Below are 20769 nucleotides of genomic sequence, written 5' to 3'. Positions count from 1 at the left end.
CCCTCCAGCAGACTGCGAGGTTACGAGGTATACTAGTCTTTAATAATTAGCCAATTTGATTTTTACAAGCCCTTCATGTTCCTTTCCAAATATTCTCAGCTAGAAGCTAGTAGTTACGCCATCGAAACAATTAGATAATCGAAAATTACTGCATAACTTAGTGTAAAATGATCAGTCAGCTTTTTTTGCTTTTTTGGGTAATCGCGGGTACCCATTTGGGTCTTGGGTTGGGTTTCCCGGATGACAACCCGCCCCCGGGTTTGCTGACTAAGACCCAACCCGGCCCATGGGCTGGGTTTTCGCGGGCGGGTTTGGGCGGTGGGCGGGTTTTGGCGAGGCCTAGTCCTACGATAGGATTTGGCGCAGGGCACTATAGTTCTTGGGGGTAGCCCATAACTACACGTGACCCATCCTACGAGAGGATAGGAAGAGCTTGGATATATAAGGACGCTCATTTCATGTATCTGTTTAGTTCTTCGTCTTCAATCATACATTGTTACTTGAGTATACCTTTGATTACTTAGACTCTTTATTTGATTATAACGCGACAACCTCGACGAATCGATCAACACCCCGGTTTAGATCTATTCGGCGCTCTACCTGGCATCGCTCCTCGATACCCTCAAAAGGACTTAGCCCGTATAAGGCCTGTTAGGCAACGGTACAGTTGAGAGACAGATCGTTGAGTATTGATAACTATGTTGACTTTAGATACAAGACGTAACGCGAGGAAGCAAAGGAATGGTAGCTTCCTCGCGTTCAGAGGAAGCCATATACACTATGTGGGTTCCGCAGATCACCCCTGGTGACCGACTGACAGCGCTTCACAGCTGTTGATTTGTACAGGCATTGCTGTGAAATTGAGCTAATCCGGAAGGTCATGGAAATTCAGTCATGGAGTGGCTCGTACCAGAAAAACCACGTTAGACTTACAAAGCCACGACTGGTGGATGGACCTGGCTCACGCGACCATGGTCGCCTTTTCGAAAACTCCTTCACCCGCTGGGACCAAGCTCCATGCAGTTTTCGGCCAATTTCTCGTAGGCTTTGAAATTTGATCCTTTTGGCATCTCTCAAACAATTTCTCTCGTCCGCTTTCTTTTGATGATTTTGTACCGAGGCCCACGTTGAGAAGTGCTATTGGGTAAAGGCGATGAGAGTGAAGGGCTGTGGCTCATTTCCCGAGCCGGTCGTATGAGGCTGGGCTGACCGCGACTAAAGGATTCATGATGGAAGGCGCCCCCGACCTTATGAAATCCAAAGTAATAAAGCCGCCGAACAAGAGATTGGTGGCTTTTAGAGGACATCCTTGAAAGTATATGCGCAGGAAATTTGCTTTCTGGGGCGACGAAGAAAGATTGCCCATTCTCTGACCAACGCATTGCCTCCCCATTCGTCGAATCATCAAGGATTCTATAATATATTAATTCACAAGGTAACAGTATTGATGTTCCAATGGATGCTTCACTTACTCGCTCAGGCTCTGAATGAAGTCGGATGCGTGTAGCCTGAATCCTGGTGTTGCATTGTTCTCAACGGGACCTTCTGGTAGAGCTGGATCATTCAGTTCTTCATTAACCGTTTGACCCGACCAGGCATTGCTAGCATGCTGGATAGTCGTAGTGTTGGATGGTGAATCTTGATAACCCGAGCTTTCATATTCTGCCGAGGCAACAGGGCTAAAAAAGGCTTCATTTGGAACAGAGGATTGAGCAACGTCAAATGATAAAGCTCCTCCCCCGTGGTTGGCGTGTTGCTTATTTTCAGAAAGTCGAGAGATCAGGTCGCGGTGATTCCGGAGACTTCGCGCAACAAGCGAAATTTGTTCCAAGACTACATTGCTCGGCCTTAGCTTCCTTTACAACATCGCAGGTCAAATCGTTAGGCACTCACCTTCCCCTATTACTTTCCGAGCATCAACAAGCTCCTGCAATACCGTGTCGTTTGATTGGAGCTCCTTCATGCAATCGTCTTTATCTGGCCAAGGGAAGAGAAATCGCCAAGGCCTACCAGATCGTAAAAGTTTGAGATCATTTTCTGATAGCTCAACGCTAGAATTCCCAATCTTAAGATGCGCTAGGCCCTCAAACTGGGGACCCGCAAACAGAACAAGCTTCGTCCAGGTCAACGGTGGTCCTTCCCTCACGGGCGGTGTGGCAATCGAGAAAAGGCTCTCTAGGCTTTTGCTCAGGCTCTTGCTAGTCAAATCCTCTCCACGACCAAAGGCAATACTGCCACCTTCGTTTAGTACTGACAAATGGTTCGACAATTCGGTTGAAAATTCGGAAATGGAGATATCGGCAAGCCTGAGAGGGCTAAGAATTTTATCATGATGTTGAGGAATAAAGTTGTTTGCTATGTTCTCAATAGTTTGGCATATTCCATCGCTGGAATCTTCGTTGGAAGGCGTGGCCATCATTTCAGGACCATAGGCTTGAGCATCCCTCGGACTCGAGGAGAAGAAAGAATAGGAGAATATGCAGTGGCGTAAATTGTTTGCAGAAGCGGGTTAAAATTCATCCGTATTACTAATTTATTGACCACAAAGGGTCTACATTCACATGTTCAGTGTGTTGCGCGACTACAATTTCTGCCCAGACAATTTCTGCCAAGTAGAAATCAAAATTGTAGCGGTGGTATGGGAAATGGCGGACAGGTTCAGGCGTCCAAGTAGACGATGTCCAGCGAAACCGGCGGGGTCTGTTCCCAGCGTTGTTGGGTTGACAATACTGTCTTCCACGAGCCTTGGCGCACGTGATCACTTGAATCAGTGGTAGCCTGTGTGTTTTCAGTCTATCAATGTAATATTGAATTTGAACGGTACATAAACTGCTATCGCTAATATGCCCCTTCTATGTCATATATAGCTCGGGCGCCATTGCCAGTCCTTTGAGTTCCTGTTTTTTAGTGACGTCACCACATCAGAACAGTACTCCTGCTCCTCTTTCTCGACATCTGGTATTTCAAGGCAATTTCACGCACCGTATATCACAAAGCGAGTCGTCACCCCCGTGTTGAACAGCGTCAATAGCATATCACATCACCAGCCGCCGTCTGTCTCGGGCTATGTCTACCTGGAAGAGACGTTGTGTCATGCAAGACGTTAATTTTATTACAATGATGCTGAGATATTTTACCAATCAGATTTGTTGACCATCCAAGCATGATCAGTTCTTGATCTGACTACCTTGCCCACTTTGGTCAATCTCAAAGTATTCTCACGTTCATTCTCACCCTTGGAGTAGCTCGATGTATGAGAAACGTCATGATCATCGACCTTTTCTGCTCATGTGCACCAAATCGGTGTTCGTGAAGACTTCAACAAGCTGATTGTGGAAACATGTGAGTCATCTAGGAACGAGAGCCACAAGAAATCGAATGTAGCTTGTGAAGCTTTTCATCTCGATTGTCCGCAAAACTTCACGTACCTGGATAGGGTCCTATCAGCCCTGTCTTGACCCTGGGAGTTCTCCTGCTCTGAAAAGCTTTGTTTCCGTTTCTGGGAGCACATGCGCCGCTTCTAGGAGCCATATAGCCCCCGGGAGACCCTACGTAGCTTCTGGGACCTTATCCCTATACCTCAGGGAATCAACGTCACGGAGGCTTGAAATTCATTCTAGGATTCAGAGATACGGTCCTGGGAGTGCAACGGCTTCCGGGTCCAGGCAATGTGTTCCCAAAGCCAGTTTGCATTCAACCAGGATCGTAGAGTGAAGATCCCAGGGGTAGATTTCGTTTTTCTGCAACTAATAATATCCCCAGGATCTCAACTGTATTTCCTAGAGAATCAAAACTTCCTAGAAATGCTTTGAGGTTCCCAGAGTCAAGCTAAATAACCAGCACAGAGGTTTGTGTCAGTGGTAGGGCTGTTCCCGATGTCGGATTTTACCGATAATTCCGATACAAACCTGTACCGATATTATCGGCCGTTAGTTATTGTCGGGATGAGGAATTGATGTAATGGCTAGTACTGAACATGTCCAATAGAATTAGGTGATTGATTGTAGGTGTTAAGGGTCAGTTGAACGATCTCAGGGGTCTGTACAAACAAGCTTCGGCGTGTTACAACACCGTACTTCCGAATGTGCCCGGAATACCGTCCGAACACTAGGGAGAATTGGGTGAACGATGAATAAGCCTGTCCCAAAGGGTCCTAGTGGTTTTGACCACTCTCTCAGTTTGTCACAATTTACCCAGTGTAGAGTAGATGGAGAGTCTAATCTGGCTAACGGAGAATCGACTAGAATAAGGCTCCGCCCGGACGTGCTCTTTCCCAGAAAAAAATCCAGATCTAAATCACAAAATACTTGCTCTAACCAAGGTGCTTCAAAGTAAGCGATCAATTGAGATACAATCTTGATGTACTGATACAATGTTATAGATGACGTTCCACTTTCTATAACACTCGCCTGTTCCAATACTACGAAGAACAACCGCGACTATGCGTCTTAATAAATATGGCCTCCTTGCAGCAGATATCTCACTCCCGCCCCCCCGAAAGAAGTAAATGGTCCGACCCACCCCTAGGTCACCGACTCCTCCGACTCTGACTTCTTGCCATTGTGCATTGAGATCTCCAGTTTCGCCAATTCCCACCAGGCTATGCAGAACCCTAGGAGTATGAGTGGAAACGTGTACCAAATATTAGGAATGAAGCACGAGAGTGTGCACAAGATGTGCTGATTGTCCGTTGAAGTTCGCAGAGCCAAAGATTCAATTTCGATGATGGGAGAATGTTAGAACTTCAGCCTCACAGCTCTGCTTTCCAGGATTTGCCACCAGTTAAAGGCTTACCTCCGGTAAACGGCTCAAAACCGGATTGCATCACACTCAACAGGTCACTTCTACCCTCGTCATGGTATGGTGCGAATGCTGCCAGATATTTGTCATGCGCTACTTGTGTACTCTTCGCGGGAGAAAGTCACGGGTCTGGTTAATACGATCTCCAGCGATCCTGAGTTTCCCTTCTAGAGCGGATTGATCGTCAGCTAGAGAAGAGGTTATTAATGAAAATTGATCTTGTTCTGATGCCAGCGATGCTCATTGGTGCGTATCTTCATGGCTTATTTACATTCCATCGCTAACACGGTACAGGTTATGGGTTGGTATACCACGACAAGGTATATTTTGGATCCAATGTGGATATAAACTTATCAGCATAATCGAGACCTCAGCTAACACGTTTTGTTCTGTCAAGGCACTTGTTGGTAACACAGCCCTTTTTGGCATGACGGCCGATCTTAAGCTCTCTGTGACCAACACCTCCATATTGAACTGGGTCACATCTATCTTCTGCTTTGGCCAACTGTCTGGTTCCTATCCAATAACATATAGACTGCAACACTTCAACAATAACCATGTCCTCGGTCCTATGTTGATGATCAGGGATATAATCTGTGCAGCCACTGCAGGCGTGACAACCTGGCAAAGACCTTTGGTCCAACGACTCTTGCTAGGAGCGAAATATCCTTTGGTATCATTTTCATTTTTGCGGGTTAAAAGAGACGGCGAATTGGTGTCAACGATGACAGCACCACTCCACTCAGCTGCCGGCTGGCCGACATGTAATGAGTTTCCGACAACGGAGCTGTGATCCATTTTGATTGAGCTGGCATCAAATGCAATATTGACAGTTATGAAGGGAGATATTAAGTGGCAGCCATGGATTTGCTACGATCTCTGGAGGGCGGAAATCTTGATGGGCATTTAAGGTTCCGACCTCGGATGACATGGGACCCGTGGACCACGTTGTAAAGAAAATAGAAGGCGCTGATCAGGGGAGAGCAACGGCTCAGTTAGCAGCTGGGTCTCTCGGTGGGTTAGGGCGGCGAGGTGATTGACTCAGCCTGTCATCCGGGAGCCGATCGCAACCCGAAGCGGCAATTTTACCATCAACATTATTACAGCTTCAATAGTCAAATGAGTGGCGAACAAGCGACAGTGACGCCTTTCTGCAGCTTTGGACTGAGGTATAAAATTCGTAAGCTTTCTGTTTCTCGTGTTCGCCAGTGGCTTTGGTGTCTAGGCCAGGCTATCAGAGCATGAGGTCATTTAGCGGTCATAGTCGAACCCCAGGCGAAACCTCGATAATTGAGAACGGGGAGAGCTGTAGCTTTTGTATAGTAGCATTTCTTCCAGCTAATGACCAATTTGCCTGTGTTTACGAAGCAAATGGCATCCATAACCACGTGAGCTAAGATGTATTTTCCTTCGAAATTGGCGGATATGGACTGATGACTTACGTAGGGTTGGCGAGTTCCAAAATTTGGTTGAGCGCAAAAGATATACAATACTGCGCTTCTTCAATCCTGATGATGGATTGCGATCGGCAGCGAAGGCTACCTACTCGCATATCACCACCGCAGTACCTGCCGACCTCTTATACGTAGTAGGTATCAACATTAAAAGATGTCCTGCTATCTGCTCGAATGCCAACGTTACTGAAGAAATGATCTTGGTCTTCAAGAACGGTAAAGAGATAGAAAGGCGTCTTGGCACTAAGCCTGATCAACTGGAATACATTGTATCCAAGACCTTATGTGGGCTGGGGGAGGCCGGTGAAGATTTCTCAGAGATCGCTTGCTTGGGAGATTGACGATTTTTAATCTTTCTCTTACCAGCAAATAGCATTTTCAAGGGTGGCAGCATGTCACATGTGCTCAGATGTGCCACTTTTTCAGCTCTTTTTCTGCCGGCATACAGATGCCATTCGGATTTACACCTTTTTTCTCTATACCAGATAATAAATAATATGTGTTTCTAATCAGCAGCGGTCCAACGCAGGAACTTTTTATTGAAGAGAAACATTGCAAGAATGTTCACATTATCTCTCATAATACCGGAGTCAAACGATAATAACAGCAACAACAAGAAAAGAGACCCGACTGATAGATATCAATATCATAGAAGTACTCGCTTTCGGAAATACACCATAGCAAACAAGAACTACGATATTTGACTAATGGTGATAACTCTTCCCTGTGCACAAAATGATATGGATCGAGAGTTAAGACATTCAAATGTAGTTAAAAAGAGAAACCGCATTCTTTGGGGATGACTTGTGCGGCATCATGCTGGAGTCGTTTCGGCCTCAGTCGGGAGCAATTTCGTCTTGATTTGCTTTCATCTCTGCAAATGAAGACACTAAGATGGCCAGAATTACCAAAAGTCTTGACTGTTACAGGTATGCCCCCGAAGTCATCCCAGAAGGGGGGAGGGGATGGAGATGTTGGAGGGGAAGTAGAAAAAGACGATGACGATAGCGATTCTGACTGATGTTGTCACTCCTTCGATTCATATAAAGAATTTTCAATCTTCCTAATTTTCCAGTGTCATCTGGCATTTGTAGGACACAGCGAGCTTCTAAGAGTCAGGACACGCTCAAGGCTTTTAGATGAAAGAGGTCCGTCCCCAAGCACTTTTAAAATAGTGATTTAACAAATATGATACTATTATTCAGCATTTCAAAGCTTCCATGAATAACACATGAAACCTTGACCCGGAGGCTTAATGGGCTATCTACAAAATAGTACGAATACTCAGGAATATCGTCGAAGTTATGCAAGTCACGTGTATTTTTATGGTCTGCTTTTCCTGTCATGGGGCCTTTCGAGGTCTATCTGACGGCTTTCCTCCCAATCAGTATGGTAGATTTCAATGCTACCAACCCGTAACGTGGTATTCCCACGTTTCGTTATCAAAGCACTGATTCCATAGGTGAATCTCGTGAGATTGTCCTAATGATGAATGAGCATTAGGTTGTCGATTGAGAACCGCGTTGGCCGTGACGCTTTTCTGTTTATGCTCCCAGTACATATAGTCTTTGAGCGACTCATCGAGCTCATCCGCCAGCATATTCCATCGAGTAGTAGTAGGTGATAATGCATTCGAAAAGGAGGATGGGAAGGTTGAAGCACCCGGATTAGAATCTGGAATACGAAGAGCGCGCATCGTCTGAATATTTTCACTGCCATCATCGTCCTGTGGAGTTGTCAAAGAAGGACCAGTTGGTTCAATAGGTAACCGTCGAAGTGCTGGTGGCGAGTCAGTCCTTCCTGTGTCTGTTGTCTTGGCAGGGTGACCAGTCAATGGGGGAGACTGATGCATAATCGCGGTGAGCAGCGATGGCCGCGACACAACGACCGGCTGTAAAATTTGCATCGGAAAGGTTTCTTTCCCATCGATACTGGGCAAGACATGCTCGGAGACCGAGTCTTCCCAGTCCAAAGAGCCATCGTCGTCGATTGAATCTTCAGAAACTCTTTTGCCATCAATTTCGGCTTCCTCGTCATCGTTTGCTAACGAACCACCCAGACACGATTGATGACTTTTCTTTCCCGTTATAGGACTTTTGGAAAGAAGAGTGCTTCTAGAAAGTGGAAAATCATCCGCAGGTGGCGGACGAAGCCGGTACGAAGAAGAGGGTTGTGAGGCAGAAAAACCATGAATGATACTGTTTGAGCCCATGAGACTGAACAGACAATAGTATTTAGAACAGTGGATGTGCGATCCCTGTCGTTAAAGGCCAGTCCAGTAAATAGACTGGGCTTAGTTCTGCACTCCTGGAGAGCTTTTAGTAATGGCCGTAGCGGTCTGAAAGATTTATTTGAATGACTGCCATCGGGGGGGGGGGTTCGTCTTGACATCAAAATCAATTCTATGTACCCACTTTGAACCCTAATACAGGCCTCATAAGAAAAGAGAATATCAAGAGTAAAAACCTGTATTTTGAAAGTGACGTCACTGTTGGGCTCATTTAACCTCATGTTATCATAGTGAGCAGTGGGCTATTCGATCACACTTACAAGTCAGCAATATTTTCATTACATCAGCGGCATTTATCCGGGATGAAAACGACCTTCTAACCTCACCACCAAAATATCAGAGCAGAGTAAATCTACAACAACGTGTGAAAATGCCATTACAATGGGATCAACTACCTTCTTGGCAACGTGACAACCAATATATCCTCAGCGGTTATCGAACTTCTTCCAATTCCTTTGGCAAATCATTCGCGAGCCTCAAGTATCTCCATAATGAATCCGTTAATATATATTCCCACCTCATCCCTGCGGTCATCCTTTCGTTCTTCGGTATCTCATTTCACAAAGCGCTTTCACGCAGGTATACAAGCTTCTCAACAGCAGATACCCTGGTTTTTGGCTGTTTCTTCTTAGGAGCTGTCCTGTGCCTGAGCATATCGGCATTTTTTCACACCGTTCAGAACCATTCGTCACACATCGCACGCATTGCGAATCAAGTTGATTATATTGGTATTGTATTGCTGATCGTCGGGAGTTTTATTCCGAGTATCTTCTATGGGTTTTACTGCCACCCTCACTTGCAGAGACTCTATCTAACCATGGTCTGCCATTACTATTCTTCCCGTTCATCTATTTGAACCAGAAAACTAACAAATACTTGACTAGATTACTTCCCTCGGCCTGTTGTGTGCCACGGTTTCAGCAAATCCTCAATTTCGGCAACCCACGTGGCGACCCTTTCGGGCGGGAATGTTTATCGCCCTTGGACTATCAGCACTCTTCCCCGTCATTCATGGGGTTAGGAAGTTTGGTATTAAGCAGATGAACAAGCAGATCGGGCTTTTCTGGGTTGTCCTACAGGGTTCGCTTTATATTGTAGGAGCCTGCGTATATGCTGTGAGTCAAGCAACGTGTCTTACGAACAAGAATTTAACGTGCAAATCCTCAGATGCGCATACCGGAGTATTTATATCCTGGCCAGTTCGATATCTGGATAAGCTCTCACCAAATCTTTCATATCATGGTAGTACTGGCTATATTATCTCACCTCCGAGGACTGGTCAATGCCTTTGATTACAATCATAGTTTTATGGCCCCACGTTGCTGTTGCACGAACTCTGAAAAATGCAAACAATCTTGAACATGGAAAATGTACTAATTACGAGAATCGCTCCAAATTAAAGGTATGTCCATGCCATGGAGTAGAGTGGAATGATAGCGACTGACTGCTTTAATCGGAAAGAAGCGGGACGGGGCTGTCAATAAGTCTCGGTAGACAGGTGAGGGGAAGGAAAGAAGTTGCAAAGTCTCAGGGAGACTGTATACATGGTGATTCCTAGCCTTTTTGTCCTGGTTAATATGGCAGGAAGAAAAATGAAAGTGTTAGCAGAACCTACTTCTATCCATATCATATCTCGATTAGTTCTATATGACAGAAATCAGTGACCAGTATTGTATGGGTTCCGGAATGGTAATATCAAACTCTCTAATGACTAAACTAAGAAATTGACAATGTAGGACATGCTGACAAAGAGTAATATGCACTTTTTGTGAGGTGTCTGATATTGATGTCGTAAGGTATTCTGAGTAAATACCCAGAAATCCACATCACATGCAGAATCAGCATATTTCTGACACCATATCCAAATTATTATTTCATCCAACATTCTCTACGTAATCTTCGAGTTGCACAACATCCAAATAACACCGGAATATCAGGGACTTGAGTAAGGTCCTTGAGAGCCGTCTACCCTTTCTAGAAAACAGTATACCTGTAGCGCAACCGACCAGACGAATTTTGAAGAATTGCAGTTGATGAATTTCACCCATGACGGAATGCATTTGGTCGTGACGTCATCGCCTTTTGGACGGCAACTGACTACTATGTTATATTGTTCATGCAGTGAAAGCCATGCAGCGTGTATGAGGTCATAAGTTGAAGAGCAAAACGAGAACCTGATAAGAGCAACAGATTTACAATGCCCGAAGGTCTGCCGCCGATTTTTCAATGTGTTTTCTTGCAGATCTTACAAGGGGCTAGACTCTCACCCTCCTGATGAACACATAGAGCCTTTCACTGGAAGGGACTTCGAGCACCATCATCACCACAAGCATAGAGATGGCCCCGCAAGCGCCAAAGAAGACGACCCCCAGCATAATGAGGGTAAATTGAAGACCGATGATGACTATCTGAAGGATTACAAGAAAGGTCTCAAAGAGTATTACGGGGAAGACAAAGAGTTGGAAGTTGAAGAGCCACCTGTGGGTGCTTGATGATTACTTGTTATTTGGCTGGACACATTCACCTTGCAAAAGAGTTTATGTAACTAAGTGGTGGTTAAACCAACATTTTTAGCCATGATCATCTTCCAACAAAATTTGATATGCACATGGGCTTGATCCTCTTGGCCCCCGCATTATATTAGAGTAATCTTTGTTCAAACAATAGGCTGTTGCCTCCGGCGTTTGATTTCTTCGATTCTCTGGGAAAGATGCAAGCAACGGTTATTGATTCATCTGCGCCAGCATTTAGTCCATTCTGTTTGGAAAACACATGGATATATATATGGTCAGCCAGCAGGCCGCGCGTTCCAAGCTTTCACAGTCTTACCACAAGAGGTTTAGTAATTTCCCGCGGTTTCTCGTTTTTCCTTTCTTCTGCAATTTTATGACATTTGCACACATATGATTTTTGTCGAGATTGAGATCCGATCATAGGTTTGCTAAGAAGCATAGAGATGAGGAATAAAGTGTCAAGTGATTTTCGTTATGATGATTTCCGAGAAAATGCAAGGCACTATATATGAACATCAGGTCCAGATCTGTTTTCAGCCCACTTGACTCTCCGTATAGATCATCCAGCAATTAGTTCCGATGTTGCGGCTTGGTTTCTGATCTGCACCAGCCTCGTATCGCAACAAGAGACATGGGGATAGGGAGGATTTCAGCTAGAAAGGAAATGGTTGCCGTCGGCCCGTAGATTGTTGAGATTCATGGGACTATAAGATCTCACTGCCTGATCGATCAGGCCTGAATCGCATTATCAGCACTGAACCACCATGAAGCTCGCTATCCATGGAAGACTTCATAAAGGGGACCGCAATTCATCTCGCTTATGAGTGGGCACACACCATGTCTATAAATACTAGGTGAACTACATAGTATAGATAGACAGACTTAAACACTTTCTCAGGGCGTATGCTTCACATAGGTAGATATCATATTTTTAACATAGTATCGTTAGGGGTCGGCACGAATAAGGATTTTCCATATTCGTATTCGTAACTAGTCGTGAGACGTCATAATCTTTTGGGTCGTAGAACGTGTCTATCCTACTTTGGATTTTGCCAATCGATAGTGGGGAGTAGTTGAATGTTACTCCTGCTGCAAGATATATACTTCAAGCAACAAGTAGCGGCTCAGGGCGTTCCCAACCGCGACCAAAAATTCCCGAATATTCGTGGTTTTATTCGAACAAATATCAAAAAGCAGTGAACATTTTTTTATTCGTATTCGTGCCGACCCCTAGATATTGTATCTGTAAATAGCTGCAAAGTTGCGCGAGTGTAGAATTGTCAAAAAATGCAGCGAGATGGAGACGTCAGCGTCCAAGCAACACATTATAAATATAGTTTGGGAGGCGGCCGAGAGACGGTCAAGGACGGCAGTATCCATTTGGGGCTAGCGCTAGACACCATGTTGGAGCACCTGTTTTGATGGTATTGTTATGTCATCCTGATACGCACTACTCATGCATTAGGTTTAGTGTCGGATTGACGGATACTGGTATGTGCTAGTATTGAGGTGTCCCATTGAGATGCCTTGATTGTTCTATCTGGATCTTGCTGTTGAAGTGTTATCAGATCTCAGGAGTCGTTCCTAGCGTGTTACAACGCTGGTATGCCGAGCGTACCCCGTTTACCATACAGAGACAAAGAGGGAATGGGTACTTGATGAATAACCCTGTTCTTAGTGGTAAAATACCACCCCTCAGTTCGACAACATGTATCACCTTTTATTTCACAGCTAGATAATGTTACCTGCCGCCGAACTAAGGGCGTAGAAGGTAAATTAGGCTGAGCAACCGGTTTGCCGGTACCCATGGTGAACATATTCTTTGCTTTGATTCCTCATCGTCGAGAATCATATCATCTCCACCACCCTCTATTGTAGAAACTAGACTGCCGCAATAGGCCGGGTTGGGCCTAAACTTCGAGCCCACGGCTCATTAGTGGGGGCCCCCATTAAAGCCCATCTCAACGCTGACAATCGACCTGTGTAATCGCTGTAATACGAACTTCAACTAGTCGTACAAAGTTCAAATTTGAAAGATAGATTTATAGTACAGTAGTGATACTATTACAAGTTTCAATTTTGAGTTGGATCCGACCGGTGGAAGTCAAGATATCGCGAAAAATGTTGATATTCATGTTTTGATCTTGGATATATATATGAGGTTTATGCGTGAGTACCACCACTTTCTAGTGAACCTCTGTAATTTATAAAATTCCTAAATACACGCGTCTTTTCGCGACTTTAGACGTGATATAAAGAGTTAATAGGAAACTAATTCTAAAATAACAAAATTAACTAAAAATTATCTTAGTGATAAGGTAGAAAAACAGTGGTAAAACGGAAGGTAATTGATAAATCCGAAAAAGAGGGTTCAACTTTGCTTGGCACCTGAATTCTCGGCATGTTTGTACTGTTTGGGGCCCATCAACCCATCATCGTGACTAAGCACCCACCGACGGTCGGTCCCCTCCTGTCAGTGAGCCAAAGCCATTTCACAAACCAAAGAGGGTAGTAAATTATGTTGAATCACTCGTTTTTGGTCTGTTTCTTGCTGGTGCTTGTTCGAGTACTAGTGCCTGCATCCCTCGGATCCGACAGATATTGTCCCTTTAACAATATACCACAGTCCACAGAGCATGTATGGGGTACACAAAAAACATAGCAAGATTTGCTAGCAACCCAAAGAGATTGAATGTCATACAGAGCTGATATATTGCTTCAGCGACTGCGCTGAGATCTGCTAACTCTCGAATCCCACTGTGCACCAAAGTGAACTAAGTAGGCGCAAAAGGGTTCGATGATCACGAAAACATGCGACGACTATTCTCCAAAAGCTGCGCTAGAGCTTCCCATCTGTTGTATTGACGAACTGGAGCGCAGAGAATGGGGAGCTCTTTGTCGACTGGCTGAGCAGAGGCCATGGAGCTATAATAGCGAGGCGTTCGAACAACAGTAGACTTGGAGCGTATTTTCTTTCACCAATCAGCGGCAAATCACCATTCCTTATGTCAACATCGTCTTACCATGTCTTCCCTGGAGGGTGGAGGGGTATCTGGGTGAGAGTGATATGTGAAAATCTGACCATCAGGCGATTCCATGATGAGCCAGCTCTTCATCCCATATAGAAGCCAAAATTCATTGTGGCGCCGTAATAGATTGTTGCGGCGCTTGCGGAGTTGCTCTCGCTTGACCCGGCGCTTGCGGAGCTCCTCTCGCTCGACACGGCTTAGAGCAGGCGCCATCTGTCAATTAATTTACTGCAATCAAACAGCAGCTTGCCACGGCTGCATGCAGCATTTATGTATGTCGCAATGCCATGGTCTGAGCACCGAAGCTGACTTCAACGATGCTCACCGCATCCGCGGATTTTCCCAACGATTCTCACCTGTTACGATTTAAATTGCGGGCTAGACTAATTGCGGGTCAGAGAATTCAAGAAATGCGGCTCGGCGTTGATCTTTGATATGCAAGATGCAAGATTGACATTTTCTATCCCCAGCATGAGACATAAAGCAACAATGTGAGTCTACGTGCCTTGGATCTTATCTCAAATTCTAATGTTGGATACAAGGAATCATACCAGCCATTTGGCAAAGACCCAACATATTGGGCTAGTAAGCTTATATCAGTATGAGACTAAGCGGAGAGATGCTCTAGCCTTCCCTTGCTTGATTGATTTCACATCAAGTACGTGAAGCAACTTGCAATGGAAAAAGGCAACTACCGCCCAGCTAACGTATGTATCGTACGTACCTCTCTCCCGACTTCCCCTTGTTTCCTACGACATCTAGAGATCAACTGTCGCTTTTCTGGGAATATGGCTGACAACAAGGCACACGCAGGACATTTGCTTCGCGGAAGCCTACATCCAACCATGACACTGGCTCTCAGATAAGCCAGGTATCACCCGAGGACAGTTCGAGACTTCACGAAATGCCAGTCTCAAAACAGTCTTCCTCGCTGACCTTGCACCGGCCATTATATTGTGATCATTTGCGATCAAAGTCCAAGCCTCCATTCAACACCCCTGCCGTTGCATCTGCAACGGAAGTAGACCATAATGGAAGAGTGACCGGGGTAGATTTCTCAACTGGTACCACAAGAGGACAACACATCAACACTGGCTCCCACCAGCCCATTGAGAACGTGCGTCCATCAAACACCCCTCGTTTCTTCCATTCCTCGGAAGAGTGCCATGCTGCACCAGGAGGAAAGATAGAGCCTAGGACACGGGAGCCATAGAGCAAGCTAGCAACGGAAGCAATACTCGTCGGACTCTTAGGAATGATTCTCTTGGTGCGCATGACATATAGTGCGATCAGCGCGCACATAACCATGCTACCAAGCACGCCATCTAGAATTCGAGTTGATATCTCGCTTTGCACGAGATATTTTCTTCCGTCGTGGAAGTTTCCCGTATAGATAGGTGCTTCCATGGTGGCGGGTTCAACAAAGTATGTCGCATTGAAAGGATCATTGAAAGATTCCCTTGCGCCGGTATTGAGTAATTGGGCCATGAGAACTCCCCAAACCGTGTTGACGCGATCGATCAGTACATCAGGGTCGAAAAGCTCATTTAACGGGACACCGTTGACGCCCTTCGTAAGCGTTTCTAGGGAGGCATTATTGTAACTAGGGTCGGTGTTGAAGAGGAAACTTGATACCTCCGCGAATAAGGGGAATGAATTGCGATTTGTCGCGAACGGTGTGCGAGTAGAGCCCTCGACTACGCGAGGCGGGTTTTTGGGGTCGATTAATAGCGAAGGAAGTTGGAGTTCTGTATCGACATCTACCTCTTCGATGGTGGCGTCGCAGTATATGAAGCGGTAATCGGTGGAAGTGCGATTCTGGCTCTTTTTGACGTATAGCATAGCATGTGTGGGGCAATTTGGAGGTGGAACGCCTACAATTCCGGACGGAAATCTAAGAAAATAGTCTTTGTCTGTTGCGGTGGCATCGGCATACACTTCCCCGAGGAGGCAGCCGGAGTCAGACCCACACCACAGCCCTTGACTTTCTCTTTGGGTGCAGCTACCGTTGGCCGGATCTGGCGCACAAGTGAGGCGACTACGCAGAGCGGGAATCCGCACTTCAATGATTCCCGTGTCTGGTAGCAAGTGGTCACTGCTAGTGAGCGCGACTTGCGGGAAGGCCAGATTGTTATGTGTCCATTGTGGATCAGAGAGGTTGAGGTTGAGAATGAGACCGGCTGTGTGGTCGGAATCGAAGTCTTGTGGCTCCCAGTATCTCATCACGCGATCGGCAGAGGCAGAGTCCCCAAGTTCCAACGGGTGATCTGCGTGAGATTCATAGGGGGAGGTAGGCCCCGAGGCCTTGGAAGCAAAGAGACCTGACACAACGATAGGGTTGATAGCCGCGAGAAGGAGTGAGATAGAGGCCGCAGTCAGCGCCCACTGTTTCTTTCGGAGCGTGTCAAAGACGGCATAGGGGGCGATCTTGCGGAGTTGGTTCTCGAAGATGCTTGTCTCTGGCGGAGCAAGGCCCTCGCGGAGGCGGGAATAGGGCTGTATAATGCGTGTGCTAAATTCGATGGATGTGAAAAGACATCGAATGATAAACATAATCAGCGCCGGGATATATGCCCAGATATAGTGAATATAAGGTGATTTCCCATCAACCAGGGTAATCCCACGCCGACTGGTAGAGATATGATAGACGACTTCGAGGCCAATGATCACAGTGATAGGAAGAACGACCACAGCAATTTGAATGAACCAAGTGGATGCGAACGGTTGCCACCAAACTGGTGAATGGTGTTCGCTAGGCTCGACAGGTTGGGGCGTAGGTTGATCCCGAGGAAGAAGCACAAAGGCTCCCTTTATATCACTCAGGGTACTATACTGTGTCTGGCCCAGCGTAGACTTCGCCATCTTTGCTTCTGATTCGAACTGTGTTCCGCCAAATGCGGTCATAAACTCCGGGCTTTGGGAAAGTATAGAAGCGACTCCTCCAATAGACCCTGTGTCTTGTGGGCATACAGCGACGGGAACAAAAAAGCAAAGAAGAACGACGACAAGAGCAATCAACACGGTCAATAGGACTGCCATTAGCCAGAACGACATTTGACGCACAAACAGCCGGTCCTCAAATGATTGCTCTGTTCCCTCGACATAATGCAAGTCGTCTTTCAGGAGCTTGTTCTTCGCCATCTGCTGCATCAGACATGAGAAAGAATCAGTAATAGAATCAGTGAACAGTGCCATATCTGCCCAAAGCAGCTCCCTCGAAGTACCATTCGCTGCAAAGGTATACTCAGACCCCACTGGTTGGGTAGATGACTGATCTATTCCCTTCGATGCCGACTGAAAACCACTGTACATAAGCTTTGCTGCCTGTATACCAACAATCCCATCTGTGACATTCAACCTCTGCCGTTGAATCTCCACCGAAACGGCATCTTCCCCAGCCTCACGCCAGATTCTCACAGGGCCCTGGTATGCAGTAAAGCGGGGCTTGCACGCAACAACATGGATTGGGTGCTGATCCCAGTCCATGAAATTGTGTCTGTCATTCACTGGTAAATCGATGGTGGCTGATGGAGCAATGGACGCCCAGACCCGCCAGTCAATGTCCCAGTCGTTCGAATAAGGCGGGAGGCCGGTCGAAGAGTCGTTGTCTTTGGTTTTGGCATCCTCCAAGCTCGACCTGAATACCGATCTTGAGGTTTGAGCGATACATTGCAAGAGGAACATCCTGTAATTGATAGCGACAACCGTCCGGGGTTTTGTACACCTGCGTGGGCTTTGTTTGTTGAAATCTTTCGAATAGAACGGCTCATATGAGACTGTCACGTTCTGGCAACAAAACGAGACATTTGAGGGGCCTCGATCGTATAAGATCAGGATGACTTGCCTAGCCAGCGGAGATAGGGGATAAAAGAGGTCAAAGTTACAGAACAGCATTTATTCAGACGAAATGAATGGGAGTTGATCATTGGACCGTGGTGAGGCTGAGCGTAGGGGGAGAGCAGGTGAGAATTAGACTCCGTCGCCCGAGTGCCGCACTGAACTTTCAAGGGAGCAGTCGTTGAGGAATAAATATCATTGGCCCATATAACTCTCACCAAAGAGTCACGTCTCTTGGCATCTTCGAATCGCCATATTTGTGAACACGAGTAGGAGCCTTGCTTTTTTGTACCCCTAAGTGAAGTGACGACTTGTATGGTTCAACTCAACATTCACGTGCGTCATATATGCGATGCGTAGAGACCTGGGCAAAATGCAGAGCAAGATAGGGTAGATTCGCAATCTCAGCCGCAATCCCAGCCGCAATCCCAGCCGCAATCTCGCACTTATTTCCTAAACAAGAAGAAGCAACGACGATCTTAGCGTTTGGCTTTGATTGTCGTTAATGAGCGCTTCAAACCGCGGCCCGGATTTTCATGATGCTCAACCGCATGAATTTGTCTATAAGCTATCTACCATGATGATGATGATGATGATGATGAATTCATTTGCCCGATGTAGCTCGCTTCTGCTATGCGGGAATGCTGTCAGGTCTGCCGACAGCTGCAAGACGGTCGCCAGCCCACTAGGCGATCGTCAAGGAACTCGTCTTACGAACTTCTGGTCAATCGCCCTCGAATGGAAAGATGTAGTTTCTAAACAAAAGAAATGCACGAATACAAACATGGTAAATACAAAGCCAAAGTGAACGAACGTCATTTACAGGGCCCTGGTCGAGGGTAGGACCCGGGCCCCACTTCACCGCACACCATTCCCACGCCCTCTTCTCTCCAACCGTCCAGTCTTGTCGGCTGCCGCTTGCGCGCTTGCTTGGATCAAGGGAATACAGTGGACCTGGCACTGCGCTCCTAATGGGTGCCATCCTTCTTCTTCCGTCACACTGTCTGAGGGGTCATTATCTCCGCTCGTTTGTCGTTCCCTTCCTCGCCCAGAGCCGTAGGGTCGACTGTCTGAAATTGGCCTTGCAGGCCGGTCTTGACCATAAATTCGGCCACGACCGTGCGAGCCTCCGGTCGTGTCAGGAGTTGGTCTCGACTAAGAGTAACTCGCTTGTCGGAAAGAGCGTTTTTCATCCAGTCTCGCTCATCCTGGTGCAAGGGGCATTCCAACAGGACATGGATCACTGTTTGGTTGCCAAGGACGCAACCACATCGCGCTGTTTCGCGTCGGTTGATACGGTTCAGGTAAGCCCCTAGGCCAATTCGCCCTGTACGAAGCTGCATCAGAATCGATGTCGTCGCTTTGCGCAGGCCCGACCAGTATTCTAGCGTCTTCTTGGTTGGTACTTCAATCAGGCATCTCGTCGGGTGGCTGGTCGTTTCCTTGGCCCACGTCCTGTCCCACTCCAGATTCGTTTCTCTGCGACTTCGCCGTTTCGCTGCGGCTGCGAGGCATATACCACAGTTGAGAGGGTTCTGTGGGCCGTCCGGTTCTTGGGCTGCTTCTTTTGCGTGTTGGTCCACAATCTCATTGCCAATGACCCCTTGGTGCGCGAGAATCCATCTGAGCTCTATCCGGACGCATCTTCTAGCAAGCCGCTGGATCAGGCCGAAGCATCCTGCTAGATAGACCTGTCCTGACAGCATCCGCGGTTGCCTCAGCGCCTTCAGCGCTGCTTGGCTGTCTACAAAGATGACTACCCCGTTCTTCGCCTGCTTAGCCCATGGTTCTGTGCTTTCCAAAACCATTTCAAGTGCCACCTAAATTGCAATTTATTGTTCATCAACGACATGTCTCTTCAAATAGTGTCTTTGCGCTTTGCCCGCGTTTTAATTTGCATCCCAAATATTAATTACCCAGACCAGATCCCGCTTTTTTTTTTCTCGCGAGACACTCAAACTTCTGGGATCATATTCGATTCCAGAATCCATGGCATGGTTCCTAGGCACGCTCTTGGCCGCTCACAGGAGGAACGACCATGGTCCCAGAGGACCTATAGCTCCCGGGGTGGACTGTATAGCTCCGGGGAATGAGAGGTGATACCTTGGGAGCGTTGGTTACTACTCGGTCGGATTAAGGAGGACACGGTGAATAGGAGACCAGAAATGGCCGCTATTGACGCCGTTTTAAGCCGCCCGCTCACCGTGGTCTTGGTGTCAGTGGCCCCGAAGCCCACGGCCAACCTCGTTCGCTACCACCTGTGGTTCGGGTAGGCCCGTGCCTGGTCCCTGAGCCCATTGATCGACCGGTGTCCATTCGTGCTGCAGCCGCTGCGCCCATCCTCGTTCGCCCTCAGTCAGTTGATGTCTGTGTCTATCCAATGTCCGGAAATGTGATTACGGTAATTTTTGGTGGTATACTAGGAAGATATCTTCAAGACTAAACGTTTTCCCCTGCTACCTATAAACAGCGCTATCAAGCTCAGGTGGCCTCCATCCAGCCAACTCCTGAGGCTGCTGATGATCCCCTTCCATCTCCTGCACATTAGGATGGGAACCTGGTAACTCAAATTTTCCACTCTGACCCGAGAGCTCTTTTGGGAGATTCACGACCTGAGCTTCCCTCCGCCGTCTTGTTCTTCCGCGATGCATTTCGGCCCTGTTGATCACGATATCGTCGAATATATAAAAGAATAAGTAGACCAATAACAAGTAGAACCCCAACAGCAACCCCAACGCCGATTCCTGCTTTGGCACCTGTGCTCAGACTGGCGGAGTCAACATGTGACTTTGTTGACGCTAACGTTGGGCGCGGGCCAATGTTCAAACCATATATTGCTGGTACGG

The 20769-nt window shown here is 46.8% G+C and overlaps 7 protein-coding genes across 7 annotated transcripts; 2 read left to right on the top strand and 5 right to left on the bottom strand.

Annotated features, from left to right (window-relative positions):
- Positions 1-1468: 1468 nt before the first annotated feature.
- On the bottom strand, positions 1469-2419 carry N7506_005365 (uncharacterized protein; the record flags this gene model as incomplete). Its single annotated transcript, XM_056954659.1, has 2 exons — positions 1469-1833; positions 1894-2419. 2 exons carry the CDS (start codon positions 2417-2419, stop codon positions 1469-1471), a joined length of 891 nt encoding a protein of 296 aa, XP_056813548.1.
- A 2897-nt stretch (positions 2420-5316) lies between these two features.
- On the bottom strand, positions 5317-5598 carry N7506_005364 (uncharacterized protein; the record flags this gene model as incomplete). The annotated part of the gene is made up of 1 exon (XM_056954658.1): positions 5317-5598. The coding sequence occupies one exon, from the start codon at positions 5596-5598 to the stop codon at positions 5317-5319; it is 282 nt and encodes a 93-aa protein (XP_056813547.1).
- A 2061-nt stretch (positions 5599-7659) lies between these two features.
- Positions 7660-8466, bottom strand: N7506_005363 (uncharacterized protein; the record flags this gene model as incomplete). Its single annotated transcript, XM_056954657.1, has 1 exon — positions 7660-8466. One exon carries the CDS (start codon positions 8464-8466, stop codon positions 7660-7662), a length of 807 nt encoding a protein of 268 aa, XP_056813546.1.
- A 448-nt stretch (positions 8467-8914) lies between these two features.
- Positions 8915-9903, top strand: N7506_005362 (hemolysin III family protein; the record flags this gene model as incomplete). The annotated part of the gene is made up of 3 exons (XM_056954656.1): positions 8915-9364; positions 9429-9659; positions 9712-9903. 3 exons carry the CDS (start codon positions 8915-8917, stop codon positions 9901-9903), a joined length of 873 nt encoding a protein of 290 aa, XP_056813545.1.
- Positions 9904-10741: 838 nt separating this feature from the next.
- On the top strand, positions 10742-11036 carry N7506_005361 (uncharacterized protein; the record flags this gene model as incomplete). Its single annotated transcript, XM_056954655.1, has 2 exons — positions 10742-10751; positions 10831-11036. The coding sequence occupies 2 exons, from the start codon at positions 10742-10744 to the stop codon at positions 11034-11036; spliced, it is 216 nt and encodes a 71-aa protein (XP_056813544.1).
- A 4010-nt stretch (positions 11037-15046) lies between these two features.
- Positions 15047-17770, bottom strand: N7506_005360 (DUF3433 domain-containing protein; the record flags this gene model as incomplete). The annotated part of the gene is made up of 1 exon (XM_056954654.1): positions 15047-17770. The coding sequence occupies one exon, from the start codon at positions 17768-17770 to the stop codon at positions 15047-15049; it is 2724 nt and encodes a 907-aa protein (XP_056813543.1).
- Positions 17771-18918: 1148 nt separating this feature from the next.
- Positions 18919-19731, bottom strand: N7506_005359 (ribonuclease H family protein; the record flags this gene model as incomplete). The annotated part of the gene is made up of 1 exon (XM_056954653.1): positions 18919-19731. One exon carries the CDS (start codon positions 19729-19731, stop codon positions 18919-18921), a length of 813 nt encoding a protein of 270 aa, XP_056813542.1.
- Positions 19732-20769: the final 1038 nt, after the last annotated feature.

The sequence above is a fragment of the Penicillium brevicompactum genome (genome assembly GCF_028827555.1).
Source record: "Penicillium brevicompactum strain IBT 35665 chromosome Unknown utg000003l_segment0_segment0, whole genome shotgun sequence".
NCBI lineage: Eukaryota > Fungi > Ascomycota > Eurotiomycetes > Eurotiales > Aspergillaceae > Penicillium > Penicillium brevicompactum.
Note: the sequence above shows the minus strand (reverse complement) of the source record. Positions and strands in the feature narration are given on the sequence as shown.